General features: G+C 46.2%; 1 protein-coding gene across 1 annotated transcript in view; it reads right to left on the reverse strand.

Annotated features, from left to right (window-relative positions):
- MMP17 (matrix metallopeptidase 17) overlaps positions 1-15,422 on the reverse strand; it is a 108,294-nt gene that overhangs the window by 35,206 nt on the left and 57,666 nt on the right. Inside the window, exon 2 of the mRNA XM_084649326.1 lies at positions 2,964-3,096. Within this exon, the coding sequence (XP_084505452.1) occupies positions 2,964-3,096 (133 nt within the window). The remainder of the gene's footprint in view (positions 1-2,963; positions 3,097-15,422) is intronic.

Here is a 15,422-nt window from a genome sequence, read left to right on the forward strand (position 1 = left end):
GTGCCATTTTCTACCCCACAACCAACCGATCCAGTGCTGTACGCGGCCTGGCAGCAGAGACGAGGGGATGTGTCTCGCAGGAGGATTGCTGATATTAACAAGGTTCTTCATAGTTGATTAGGATCAGCTATGCAGCTGAGGCCACGTTCCACCTACACACGCGCGCTGGAATAGTTGTGTGTGCTGACATTGAATGTTCCCGGTCATGGAGCAGATTACATTGCTGTAATGCTATGGATATTAACCTCCTCCCCCCAAAAAACCAACCACCCCACCTTAATCATTAGGATAGCAGTAATCATTAAGTTCCAAAATAAGGACAAAGTCTCATTTTCCAAAATGACACAACTGCAACAAAAATGCTGTTGCAGGGCCGGTTTCTCTCTCCCAAGAATCACCTACAGGGGGAGCCAGGTTGTTAGCAAGGCAGTTAGCAAGCAAGGTACAAGGAAGTATCGGGAATCGGAGGCCTCTTGGAATGCATGGGTTAGGCCTGGCCCTAACACTGGCTTTGTACTATTTTAAAAGATGGGAAATAGGAAACTGACAAGAGCCTAGTTGTCCCTAGTGCCCTGTTCACAATGCATGCCCTTTGGCAAATGGCACCAGGGTAGAATGAGGACGGCACATTTCTTCCCAGTATTCTACATTAAAGTACACCAGAGAACTTTTAGTTGACACCTGCACGGTCTATGTGGACCAGTTAGTGTGCGACACTTCAGTGCATTTTAGAAATCACACCACCGTGGAGCACGCTGCGGCTTTGTGTAGACATGCCCTTGGTCTCTTCTTTAATCTGGATTTCCCACCATTCCCCTGGCAAAGCAGGGTAGTCTTTGCATGCAAATATACCATAGTTGCATTAGACTGGAAACTGATTTGCAAGATGCTAATATTCTTTTCTTCACTAGTACGTTTCTTTATTAGGAATGGAATAAAATTGTAAAGGGCCGGCTCCACAACCAGCAGGACTCTGGATGCACCAATTTACAGATCTGGCCTTACACTTTTATTCTAAAAAAGGGGAAATTATATATTTTTATTTAAAACAAAAATCCCAAAACACAGACCCCCAATTCACAAGGAAAAGACTGTGAAGTCCATTTTAAACTATGCTTATAATTTCACATACAAAAAAAACCCAAACCAAGAAACCCACCTTGCTCCTGGGCCTCTTGGTGTTTCTGATAAGATGTGAAAGAAAGATAATTACATGTATTTAATTAAAAATGGAAAGCAAGCATCTCAGTGATGAGCTGATAAGAAAGTGGACAGAGAGCTGTTTAAGTGACATGGGAAGCAGCTGCTCAGAGAAGGGACTTGCCAAGAGCTGCCAAGGCACAGCCTGGACTTGGCAAAGGAGAGCCTGCTAATTAGCAGGTTCTCACTAACTCTCTCCTAAATAAATGGCAGTGAAAGCAAACTGACCTCACCACAGTAGGTAGCTTCTGGGCGTAAGAACTGTGGGCAGGCCGGGAGAGACAAAGAAACTTTAGGAGGGTTACGATGATACTTTCTCCCCCTCCTTTTTAAAATGAAAACAACTTAGACAATTTGTTAGGGCCAAGCAAATGGATTCAGCGGAAAAGCAGAACCGAGTTTAAAAATCCCAGCCCTGGTCTTGTGTTCTTATGTCAACCAAACTTCACCATGGAATCATTTGATGCTCACCTACTGCTAATTCCTTGTGGGGCTCATTGAATCATCTGGATGGGAATGCACTTGACCCAGTCCCAGCATTGCAAGAGTGGGGTTCAGCCAACTTGGACTTGCAAAGGGTTGGACAACTCCACAGCAGTGCATGAGGACAACCGGCCAAGAAGAGACCTGCACTTCGGGGGTCTGACCCAACTCCCACTGAACTCAAAGGGACTCATTTCATGGACTTCAACAGCAGCTGGATCAGCTTCTTAGATCCCATCCCTGGAGCTCAGGGAGAAGTCTGTCTGAGGGCTCAGGTGTGGTGAACCTTACGGTAAGACTCTGAACTGCTTTGGGTGGGAATAAATTAGGTAAGAAAATAATTGACTTGTTATGTTTTTAACTAGAGCAACTACCTTTTTTGAAGAGGTGGAAGAACGCTAGGATAACACAGGAGTGCTCAGTGTCATAGTTTCTAAGCAACAGTAAATCTTTCATAATTCTGTAATTCCTTCCTTCTGAGGCTCTCACCTCACAAACATTAATGAATCCAATGTCACAGAAAGGGAAACCAAGGCGCAAAGAGGTTAAGGACTTGCCTCCAGTCATGCAGAGAGTTGCCAGGAATAGAATCCCAAACCCTTAAACCCTGTGGTTCAGCCATAACCCCATCCTTCTGCAGCTGAAAACTGCTGTGGCTGACAGCCTGACAATAGCTCTGGCTTGCTTAGCAGAGACAAAAAGCCAAAAAACCTAGCTGTCTTCAAAAATAATTCAATGCAAACAAGTATAATGAGCCGGAGAAAAAGACAAAAAGAACAGCCGTGAGTCGATCTTTTATAAACAATCTCTCCACCACCCCTCTTTGTCAAAAAGAAGGATAACAATAGAATAGTTCAACATACGGATCTCGGCAATTAATTAGCTATTTTTCCCTCAGTTGGATGATGTAATCGATGATTAAAAAAACCCAACCAACCCAGCAGTTCTGATGCTCTCTCTCCTTTCTTAAACGCATCAAGAGCTATTCTGAGCACAGTAAGAACCCCATGGGCATGTTGGCCTAGTGAAATAACTGCCCGCCTCAGGTTGTTGAAAATGCAAGGCAACACAGCACCTGAGCCATGTAATTACTCCTTATAACTGCAAACTGGGCCGTACGCTGTTGCGCACACATTAGATCTTCCTGGGACCAGCACAGTCATCCTTCTGCAGCTCAGTGGTATAGGAGAACGCACCCCCTCCCCAATCCTATTAAGAGACATCTCTGCAGCTGATCATCAAAATGAAAGAGAAGAAGAAAGTGCTCGTTTCCCACTGACCTAGTATCCCTGTTGCTTCCAGGCCTCCGAACTGTTGCATGGCTGTGATGGCTTTTGCAAGCTCTTCCTGGGTCTGCAGTTGTCCTGTGACAGGGCCTGGAGGAGGCAGGTAGCCAAATTTAGTCAGCCAGTCCTGTAAAGCAAGGAGAAGGGGGAAATAAAAGAAGATAGAATGACAGGGTCTGAAGGTCCCATCGGTTCCGCATGGAGACATCTTTCCCATTTACATGTCTACACCTGAGCTCCTCATTGAGCTTTGTGGTCCGTGTTAACAAATGAATGTGTCAGAATGGATCTGTATACGTTACTTAAGTAATGGAATCTAGTGACCTTCATGCATTCCAATGCTGACATTTAATTTTCCCATCCGGCTGCAAGCGATCTTTGATTATCATGGCAACAGCAGCTAAAAGACATGGGCCTATGTAGCTATCTTTTAGTCTCCCTTTGGACTGTTGGTTGTTAGCAGAGACCGGTTTGTGGGGAGACTGGCTGAGAATTAAGGGAGCTGAATAGAACTCACCCGCTTTTCATCCCTACATAGTCTTGACTTTGGGGCAGGAGTTAGGTTCCCTGGGGTCCCACCCTCCCCTCTACAGTGTTTGGGTGGTGTTGGAATTGGCAAGGTAGACCCATTCTTCTACATATGCTCAGGGTAAAACTTCTGCCTGCCTACCCACCCTGCCTTCAGCAACAGGGCCTCAGTTACTCCACTGAGACTTGCTACTGCCTTCTTGTTACTGACTTATTCTATTCTTGGGCCTGAGACATCCCAGAAAACACAGCCTGATAGCCAGGAAACTCCGGGAACATCTCAAGCCTAGGAGAGTGGAGAGGCAACATTGGGACCTGGAACAGACAGTTCATCCAAGGAAGATATCTTTGGGGTTTGGGGAGTGGCAGGCTAGTGCCCCAAACACTGCAGATGGGGAGAAGGCGTGGCTCCAGTGATTGAAGATGGGCAGAGGGGCCTTCATCGGCTCCCTCAAAGCGTCTGGAGGTGGGGAGGTGCTAGGGAGCCACAGGTCAGGTGGAGACAGCCCAGTGTTTTTGGATTCGATGCACTTCACTTGGGTTTGTATTGTTTTGTTCCGAGTTTCGTGATGAGTTTTGGAACCTCAAATTATTAAAACCATGAGAAGCAAACCAGCCACTGAGGTTCACTGAGACTCAAGCAAACCAAAGCTGGTGGGTTCCACTGAAAAGAGGAGATTAGAGGCTCACGTGGTTTTCTCTCTCATCATCTGAGTTAGGGCCCAACCCAACTCTCATTAAAGTCAATAGGAGTCTTTCTGGCTTCAGTAGGAGTTGGATCAGGTTCCTTAATAGGAACCAGGCTGCAATTTATGAAATAATTACCAATTAGCTAAATTTCCAGGCAGCTCTCAGAGTAGCTGCAATCACCCCAGACGATGAGCCCTAAATTTAAATAGAGGAAACTCAGGGAGATACGAAATTACAACGAGCTTCCAGGGAAACCATCCTGTCACATACACTGAAAGAACTTCAGTTTAACTTTCCTAATCAGCTGACAGGCAACATGAACAAGAATGCCCCCAAAGTGAGATATGAGCAGCACAGTTTATAAACAGAAACGGAGGGTTTAGTTTTCTTCTGAGGCATCAAGAGCCACAGAATGGGAAACTGCTCAACAGATTTAGGCCAAAAATAATTTGACATAAAAATGGCCATTTCCAGGAGATTAATGGCGTGTGTGTGTGTGTGTGTGTGTGTGTGTGTATCCATACACACACACACAAACCTAAAAAAAAGACTTTTAAAAATATAATATCTCATTGATAATGGCACAGGAAGCCTTTCAAGTCTAGGCTACTTGTTCAGCTCTTCCCCTGATCAGAAGTGGTTGGTTCTTTGGTCACCTATGCAAAATGAATTTGGGAGTCTTCGTACATTCCCAAGAGCCTGAGCCAAAGTCAATGGAAAGTCCCCCATTGACTCCAATGGGCTTTGCATCAGGCTCTTAATGAAGAGCTTTCCATTACAGCTATAATTCCCCTGTTATTGGCAAGATCAGTAGAGAGACCAAGAACTGAATGGTCCATGAAAATTGCCTGTCCCCTCTCAGCCACTACCTTTAGCGCATTGGCAGGGTGGCTGCATGGACTGTTCCGAAATGCTTTTTAAAAAAAAACAAATATCTTCCATCTCATTGCCAAGAAATAACTAAAACCAAACCAAGAGCCACCCGTTTAGTGCCACAGGCCAAGAAGCAATGAATGAGCCCTCTACCCCAAGCTTGTACGTAAAAACTCGATTCTCTAAGCTGTGCTGCATTCTTGCTATGAAAATGGCTGGTAATAACTGGGCACAGACTGAGCATTGTATAAATGAGTGGCAGCTACGCTGGCTCTTGCTGAACAAGAAAAAGTGAATCTTTGTTCAGTGGAGGTGAACGAAACCATTCAGAGTTGCCCATGATTTTCATTTATTTAAGAGGAAGGGTGGATGGGTTTATGCCCACTTCCCGCCGCCCATGTTTAGCCTTCTGTCTGCCAGTGACCTCAGTGTGTGTATTTAGAGTCAAGCACATATATATTTTTTTTATAATCTAGAGCAGTATGGCCCATAATAAACCTAACCACCACCTCTCTGCCCAGTGCCTGATCATCTCCAAGGAAACCTTCCATTTACTCCCATTCTTGTCTCTGGTCAATGCAGAAGGAGCAGCAGAGAAAAACTTTATATTACTGCAAATACGTGACTCCTGTGTTCTTTATCAGTATCAAAAGACATATTGATCTACCAAGCCACTAAGGACTGATATTGATTTAGGCTTTTCCTTGGTCAATACACCATTAGCTTATTTTGGTAAGTTTAATGCTGTGAGTCAATATCTGCTTACCACTGATGCTTGACTGCCCAGTTTCCCAACACCCTTCAAGGACAGAGAGTTCTCAAGCCCCTGTTGATGCACTGGGATAAGTGCACTTTTGCACATTGTTTAAATGTAGCTCCAAGATTCAGTAACCCACTGCTAGGAACACATTAGCTACCAAAGACCACAGTGAGACAGACTTTTAATTCCTATCCCATCTGCTTGTAAGCGTGGTCTGAAAGCCGGGGTGAATGTTGTCATCAATGTTTGCTCCTGCTGCTTTATTTGTCCCTTTGCATAGGAAAAACATTGGTGACAGCCATTAGCTACACAAATTGCTCCTGAGAAATCGCCTGTGACATAGAGCCCTACGTCAGCTCATCGACTGCCAGGGACCGTGGGGTTCAATTTGGTTTCCTCCACAGCCACGGAGACAGTGTTATTTATCCTCTAGTTGTAGCAGAACCTTTTGTACACTGCAGGCCTAACTAATTCAGCTTTTCTTTTTGCGAATACAGACTAACACGGCTGCTACTCTGAAACCATCTCTTCAGTGTCAAACAGAAGATGCAACTTCTCCCTCCCTCGCTGTTCTTAATTTGTCTACACTAGGGGAAGAGAAACTGGATTTGGGGAAAACGACAATTGAATAGTAGTGGATTGGAAACTGTTTTCCCCTCCTGAAAAATTTATTGAAAATTTGTCCTGAAGTGGGACAAAAATTCAAAAGCTCAAAAATGTTTTCTAACCAAAAAAGAAAACAAAACCCCAAAAGAATAAGATTGGGTCAAAACACTTCATTTCAGTATTTTTGCAATGTTTTATTTTAATTTCCTTAGCTTTAATTTAAAAACAAAAAGTTGTCTCAAAGTGGAAAATTGGAATTTTTCATGTTGAAAATGCCAAAACAGCATGTTCTGAAAACCCGAAGTTTTTATTCAAAAACATTTTCAAGTTGAGAACTTCACTGAAACCAACTCTTTCCCACTAAAAGTTTCAGTTTCAACTCATTGACATTTTTTGATGAAAAGATATTTTCTTGAAAAATTCCCAACCAGCTCTGCAACTGACCCCACCATCTGCTCCAAGATGACCTGGAAGAGCATAGCTAACACTTCACCTGCTCAGAGAGGAAGTGGCTTTGTTATATAAAGATCTTAGACTAGGACTCAGATTTGGGTTCAGTTCCAAACTCTAGCAAAACTTTTCTGTGCGAGTGTGAGCAAATCCTTTATACTGTCTGTTCGTCTGTCTCATTTCCTTATAAGTAAAAAGGGCATAATAGCAATTCCTTTTCTTCCGCCTTTTGTCTGTCCTGTCTAGTTAGACTCTGAGCCCTGGTCTACACTAGGACTTTAGGTCGAATTTAGCAGCGTTAAATCGATTTAAACCTGCACCCGTCCACACAGTGAAGCCCTTTATTTCGACTTAAAGGGCTCTTAAAATCGATTTCCTTACTCCACCCCTGACAAGTGGATTAGCGCTTAAATCGACGTTCCCAGCTCGAATTTGGGGTACTGTGGACACAATTCGATGTTATTGGCCTCCGGGAGCTATCCCAGAGTGCTCCATTCTGACCGCTCTGGACAGCACTCTCAACTCAGATGCACTGGCCAGGTAGACAGGAAAAGAACCGCGAACTTTTGAATCTCATTTCCTGTTTGGCCAGCGTGGCAAGCTGCAGGTGACCATGCAGAGCTCATCAGCACAGGTGACCATGATGGAGTCCCAGAATCGCAAAAGAGCTCCAGCATGGACCGAACGGGAGGTACGGGATCTGATTGCTGTTTGGGGAGAGGAATCCGTGCTATCAGAACTCCGTTCCAGTTTTCGAAATGCCAAAACCTTTGTGAAAATCTCCCAGGGCATGAAGGACAGAGGCCATAACAGGGACCCGAAGCAGTGCCGCGTGAAACTGAAGGAGCTGAGGCAAGCCTACCAGAAAACCAGAGAGGCGAACAGCCGCTCTGGGTCAGAGCCCCAAACATGCCGCTTCTATGATGAGCTGCATGCCATTTTAGGGGGTTCAGCCACCACTACCCCAGCTGTGTTGTTTGACTCCTTCAATGGAGATGGAGGCAATACGGAAGCAGGTTTTGGGGACGAAGAAGATGATGATGAGGAGGAGGTTGTAGATAGCTCACAGCAAGCAAGCGGAGAAACCGGTTTTCCCGACAGCCAGGAACTGTTTCTCACCCTAGACCTGGAGCCAGTACCCCCCGAACCCACCCAAGGCTGCCTCCTGGACCCAGCAGGCGGAGAAGGGACCTCTGGTGAGTGTACCTTTTAAAATGCTATACATGGTTTAAAAGCAAGCATGTGAAAGGATTACTTTGCCCTGGCATTTGCGGTTCTCCTAGATGTAGTCCTAAAGCCTTTGCAAAAGGTTTCTGGGGAGGGCAGCCTTATTTTGTCCTTCATGGTAGGACACTTTTATCACTCCAGGCCAGTAACACATACTCGGGAATCACTGTAGAACAAAGCATTGCAGTGTATGTTTGCTGGCATTCAACCAAAATCCGTTCTCTCTCTCTCTCTGTGTTATCCTCAGGAGAGTGAGATATAATTCATGGTCACCTGGTTGAAACAGGGTGCTTTTCTTCAGGAACACATTCCTGCTGTGCTGTTTGCCTGTGGCTGAACAGAAATGTTCCCCGCTGTTAGCCACGGGGAGGGGGGAGGGTTGAGGGGGTAGTCACGCGGTGGGAGGAGGCAAAATGCGACCTTGTAACGAAAGCACATGTGCTATGTATGTAATGTTAACAGCAAGGTTTACCCTGAAAGAGTGTAGCGACTGTTTTATAAAATGTGTCTTTTTAAATACCGCTGTCCCTTTTTTTTTCTCCACCAGCTGGATGTGTTTCAATGATCACAGGATCTTCTCCTTCCCAGAGGCTAGTGAAGCTTAGAAAGAAAAAAAAAAACGCACTCGAGATGAAATGTTCTCCGAGCTAATGCTGTCCTCCCACACTGACAGAGCACAGACGAATGCGTGGAGGCAAATAATGTCAGAGTGCAGGAAAGCACAAAATGACCGGGAGGAGAGGTGGAGGGCTGAAGAGAGTAAGTGGCGGGCAGAAGACAGGGCTGAAGCTCAAATGTGGCGGCAGCGTGATGAGAGGAGGCAGGATTCAATGCTGAGGCTGCTGCAGGACCAAACCAGAATGCTCCAGTGTATGGTTGAGCTGCAGCAAAGGCAGCTGGAGCACAGACTGCCACTGCTGCCCCTGTGTAACCAACCGCCCTCCTCCCCAAGTTCCATAGCCTCCACACCCAGACGCCCAAGAACGCGGTGGGGGGGCCTCCGGCCAACCAGCGACTCCACAACAGAGGATTGCCCAAAAAAAAGAAGGCTGTCATTCAATAAATTTTAAAGTTGTAAACTTTTAAAGTGCTGTGCTTAAAGTGCTGTGTGGCATTTTCCTTCCCTCCTCCACCACCCCTCCTGGGATACCTTGGTAGTCATCCCCCTATTTGTGTGATGAATGAATAACGAATGCATGACTGTGAAGCAGCAATGACTTTATTGCCTCTGCAAGCGGTGATTAAAGGGAGGAGGGGAGGGTGGTTAGCTTACAGGGAAGTAGAGTGAACCAAGGGGCGGGGGGTTTCATCAAGGAGAAACAAACAGAACTTTCACACTGTAGCCTGGCCAGTCATGAAACTGGTTTTCAAAGCGTCTCTGATGCGTACCGCGCCCTCCTGAGCTCTTCTAACTGCCCTGGTGTCTGGCTGCGCGTAACCAGCAGCCAGGCGATTTGCCTCAATCTCCCACCCCGCCATAAACGTCTCCCCCTTACTCTCACAGATATTGTGGAGCACACAGCAAGCAGTAATAACAGTGGGAATATTGGTTTCGCTGAGGTCTAAGTGAGTCAGTAAACTGCGCCAGCGCGCCTTTAAACGTCCAAATGCACATTCTACCACCATTCTGCACTTGCTCAGCCTGTAGTTGAACAGCTCCTGACTACTGTCCAGGCTGCCTGTGTACGGCTTCATGAGCCATGGCATTAAGGGGTAGGCTGGGTCCCCAAGGATACATATAGGCATTTCAACATCCCCAACAGTTATTTTCTGGTCTGGGAAGAAAGTCCCTTCCTGCAGCTTTTGAAACAGACCAGAGTTCCTGAAGATGCGAGCGTCATGCACCTTTCCTGGCCATCCCACGTTGATGTTGGTGAAACGTCCCTTGTGATCCACCAGAGCTTGCAGCACTATCGAAAAGTACCCCTTGCGGTTTATGTACTCGCCGGCTTGGTGCTCTGGTGCCAAGATAGGGATATGGGTTCCGTCTATAGCCCCACCACAGTTAGGGAATCCCATTGCAGCAAAGCCATCCACTATGACCTGCACATTTCCCAGGGTCACTACCCTTGATATCAGCAGATCTTTGATTGCATGAGCTATTTGCATCACAGCAGCCCCCACAGTAGATTTGCCCACTCCAAATTGATTCCCAACTGACCGGTAGCTGTCTGGCGTTGCAAGCTTCCACAGGGCTATCGCCACTCGCTTCTCAACTGTGAGGGCTGCTCTCATCCTGGTATTCATGCGCTTCAGGGCAGGGGAAAGCAAGTCACAAAGTTCCATGAAAGTGCCCCTACGCATGCGAAAGTTTCGCAGCCACTGGGAATCGTCCCAGACCTGCAACACTATGCGGTCCCACCAGTCTGTGCTTGTTTCCCGAGCCCAGAATCGGCGTTCCACAGCATGAACCTGCCCCATTAGCACCATGATGCATGCATTGGCAGGGCCCATGCTTTCAGAGAAATCTGTGTCCATGTCCTGATCACTCACGGGACCGCGCTGACATCGCCTCCTCGCCCAGTATCGCGTTGCCATGTTCTGGTGCTGCATATACTGCTGGATAATGCGTGTGGTGGTTGATGTGCTCCTAATTGCCAAAATGAGCTCAGCGGCCTCCATGCTTGCCTTGGTATGGCGTCCGCACAGAAAGAAGGCGCGGAACGATTGTCTGCCGTTGCTCTGACGGAGGGAGGGGCGACTGACGACACGGCTTACAGGGTTGGCTTCAGGGAGCTAAAATCAACAAAGGGTGTGCCTGTACATCAAGGAGTATTTCAGGCAGGACTGCACGGAGGGTTCCAATAAGAAATGGTGCACCAAAGTTATCGTTGTTATTGGAACAAGGAGGTTAGCCTGGCCTCTGATTGATACATGGCTAGATTAACCTCGCTGCGCCTTCTCTGTGACTGACTGCAGTGTGATCTAGACAGGGGAGGAGGAAAATGAGTCCAAAACAAATCTGGTCTATGTCTTGTTCTGACCCACTCCATCGATCCTTTACATCTTTGGCTGGCAGCAGACAAAAAAGGCGCGAAATGATTGTCTGCCCTTGCTTTCACGGGGGGTGGGAGGGTGGGAACGGGGTCCTGACGATATGTACCCAGAACCACCCGCGACAATGTTTTAGCCCTATCAGGCATTGGGATATCAACCCAGAATTCCAATGGGCAGCGGAGACTGCGGGAACTGTGGGATAGCTACCCACAGTGCAACGCTCCAGAAGTCGACGCTTGCCTCGGTACTGTGGAAGCGCTCCGCCGAGTTAATGCACTTAATGCACTTAGAGCATTTTCTGTGGGGACACACACACTCGAATATATAAAACCGATTTCAAAAAAACCGACTTCTATAAATTCGACCTAATTTCGTAGTGTAGACATACCCTAACTCTTCTGAGAAGAGACGGTCTCTTACTGTGTGTCAGTACAGAACGTAGCATAAGAGCCCCAGGCACTATAATGCCAATAATTAACAGTGCACACCATTAACTTTCAAAGCTGTCACTACCCAGGGAGAATCTTTTCCCCTGGTTCCACGAGTTTAAAAAGACAGACAAAAAGACATGTGCGGGAACAAATGGAGAAGAATCCAGATGATCCAGCTTCATTGCTGATAAAAGATTTAAAGACCCTGCCATTGTTTTCATGCTTGGAAAAGAAAAAGAAAAGAAAAGAAAAGAAAAGTAAAAAGTGCCTGTGTGGCCCTGTGTAATGTCGAAAGACATTTTCATTCAGCTGAACCCTGCCTTCTATTGTGGTTGATAAACACAGCTGTGGGCAGGATCCTCCTGGTTGTGCAGCGCTGAGCAGACGACTGGCATGGAGACTTCCCTTCAAAATGGAGGCATCATGTTTATTGATGAAACACTGTACTGGCTCCCTAGCCATCCCCAGGACGGAGCTGGGAATCACATTCCACCCAGCTGGAGCGAGGCTGGGTCTAAGGCAGGGAGGCAGGATACATTTAAAGTCCTTGAGACAGGGGATTCAGATTCCTGGCAGGAGAGAGGAAGGTTCTTATATTAACCAATAGAAAAAGAAATGGTGGAGATCAATGGGAATTATTTGGTTTTTTTAGAGTAGAGCTCAGGGCTCCCGACTGAGGGTATGTCTGTACTGCCTTGTGTGTTCGGAGGGGTGTGTGTTTGTAGCTAGTACAGACATCATCAAGCTAGCTTTCAGCCCTGGCTAGCTGCCTGAGTGACCACCCACTGCTCGAGGCGGCCTTGCTGCTGTCTGTGCTGAAGAAAGTGCTACCATCACGCCTTCCCTGCTGCTAGTACCCAAGCCCACTCATTAAAGCTAGCACAGGGATGCTTCCCTGAGCTGCAATCATCGCAGCATAGGCATACCCTAAGACTGAAGGCCTGTTGTACAAGGTGCTGTACAGACACAGAGAGAGTTGCAAAATCTAAACAGTCCCAACCTGGTTTGCGATTGATCCCAGCTCCCCAAGCAGTTGTCACTGCCACAATGCCATCACCCTCCCTCTGCTCGGTTATTACTGTCTCCAGGAGCAAGGACAAAATAGGCTTACATTAAATTGGGTAATCTGGAATGAACTGGGAAAGAGCTGAAAGGGTGCATTATAAACAATGAGGAGCAGGGGTGAGAGAGGCTACGTTATATTTAAAAATTTATTTGACAGCAGACCTTTAGTTAAGATGGGATTAAGGCAGAACCCTTATTTTAATTCCTCCTCCTTGTTTTTCAGCCTTTGCTTATTTATAGGTGAATGTTTTCCCATCCTCCACAGAGCACAGAACTTCATTAAAATCAGGATTTCGTTTTTGGTTTAGAAGTGTCATCTTTTATACCAGTTCCTGCTGGGATACAGTTTAATACAGCACTTCTACGGCAATAGGTTCAGTATGTTTTTTGACGGTGGGAGTGTGGAGAAAAATGCTATAATTTTTAAGTGGCTTGATTTAATGTATTCTTCCCCTACATACCCTGCTGTGGTTGGTGACCAATACATTACCGAAAGATGTTTTAAAGCAACTGCAGTTTAAAAGGCAGTTTCTTTTTGAAAGGTGACTGACTATACTAACCACGTGACTGTGGCATCTGGTTACTCCACAGATTGCTGGGTGCATCCAGGATGCTCCCAGAGTCTGAACCGCTCATTTACTAACTAAAAATAAGCTTTCATTACTTTTTATTTCTGTTAGCACAGACATGGGAGAGTCAGACGGAGCAGAGCCTGGTTTATGCTGATCAACAAAGCTCCAATTGCACAACATTTTTTGTTTCTTCAATTTACAAGTCAGGAAAAGACCCTGCTTGACTCTCAGATCCTTTAATTGTAAACTGATTTGATCTGGAAGAAAGTGACAGACAATATTATTTCATGTATTGCATAGGAGCCCCAGTCTTGGAGCAGGCCCCATTGTGCCAGGGCACGTGCAACCAGAGAACAAAAAAGACAATCCCAATAAAGATGAAACTTCCCAATGCCCTTGGTAGAGTCAATTTTCAGATTAGAACTGCACTTCCATCTCTTATATACTTTAGTTTTATTTTTACCTACGCTCTTTTGCTCTGCAGCACAATTAGATGGTTCATTTTAAAACAGATGTAATGATTATTGTTTTATGGATGATTTCTCAACGCTGTGGTTTCCCTGATGGGATCATCTGACAGCCCCCCAAAAAGTTTTGCTCAGTTTTGTGATTGATCCTTGAGGGTCAGAGGGTGGCACTTACATGAGAATAAACCAATCCAGCGTAACCAGAAAAGTAAACAGAAAAATCTCCTTCCCCCACTCCAAGGTTCCTCTGCATCATGAATCTGATCTTCTCTCCATTCTGTCTCTAAGCAGCCTCTTGTATTATGATTGCAATAACACCAAGAGGACTCGACCAAAGTCAGGGTCCCATTGTGCTTGGTGCTCTAGATACACACAGTAAAAGCCAACCTCTGACCTGAAGAGCTTACAGTTCACGTAAACTGACAAGAGAAGTATTATTATCCTCATTTGATAGGTAGGGAATTAAATCAGGGAGAAAGTAAGTTAAGAAATTAGCCGACATCAGACAGGAGATTTGCAACAGAAGAAAGGACTGAATCCAGATTGCCCGAGTACTACTCCAGTGTCTTAAGCACTAGATCCTTGCCCTCTACCATGTATAGCTCTTCCCCTGAGCACAGCTTGGAGGTGGGAAGGGAAGAAGAGGACACTCCTTTGAACTTAAGCCCTTCCACATTAAGGACCAAATAATGCTCCTATCCCTGGTCACATTGTGATTAAAAGCTCTTGGCAGAGATTATCTGCAGCTTGAGTTGGACACGGGATTGTTTTTTCACTTCCTGTCCTAAGCTTTCACATGTGACTACCGTGCAGTTGCTAAACAGTTGCCAACTTCCGCCCCAGACGTGGGTTCTTTTCAAGATGAAGAAGGCGCGTGTGAAACGATGCTTGTACATATGCTGCCTGCAAAGCACTCGGGGAAACCCTCTGAACAATACTCATTACACACTCGCAGCAGTACAGAGTACAGACACGACCCCTGTGGCTACACGCTGCAGTGAAAAGCCCAGCCAGGTGGGAAGGCAGTGGAGAAAGGCTCTGAAACAGCCAGCCTTTCACAGCAGCGGGGAAGCGGCAGGACTCTACCCTGCTAGAAATAGCCAAGTAGAGGTGGGGGCGTCAAAGGTCAGAGTGCCAGGAAGTCAGGGATGGGCACCAGGTGATAGACAGCAATTGAATAGCAAAGTCAAAGACAAACCAGGGGCGGAAGCCAGCGTCGAAGGTCTGCAGCAAGCAGGGTCTAGAGCAGGAGCGGGCAGGCAGTCCATGTTGCTACTCAGACACCACCCCATGCTGGCTCCCAGTTCAAATACTAGTATCAGCCAATCAGTGGGCTGTGAGTCGCCACTCAGGCCCTGGCGGGCAGTACTTCCTGCTGAACCTAGCTTTACAGAGTCTTCCAATGGTGATGTGAAAGCACCAGCAACCCATGATACCAGGTTCTAGCCTTGCAGACCCTTTCTTGGGCAGCTAGAAAGCTGGGTCAGGTTTACACCCTGGGGGTTCAGGCCTGTCGGAGACACTATTCACCTAAGCCATGTCTACACTGCTATTTATACCCAGGCTAGCTGGGCATGCAGTGTCTGTAGAGGTACCCATAGATAATATGCCTCTGTATTTATACTTACCTTTACAATCTTGCGTGATAAATTACTCTTTGGGGAAACATACATTTTCACTCATCCTGCTTTGAGACGAGACATGTTTTACGGCTCAATGCTTCATTTTGTTAATATTTTATGAAAAGCTCTACCAAACAGCACCTCTAATAAATTATTGCATGACTC

Source organism: Lepidochelys olivacea (assembly GCF_965140295.1).
Source record: "Lepidochelys olivacea isolate rLepOli2 genome assembly, chromosome: 15".
Taxonomy (NCBI): Eukaryota; Metazoa; Chordata; order Testudines; family Cheloniidae; genus Lepidochelys; species Lepidochelys olivacea.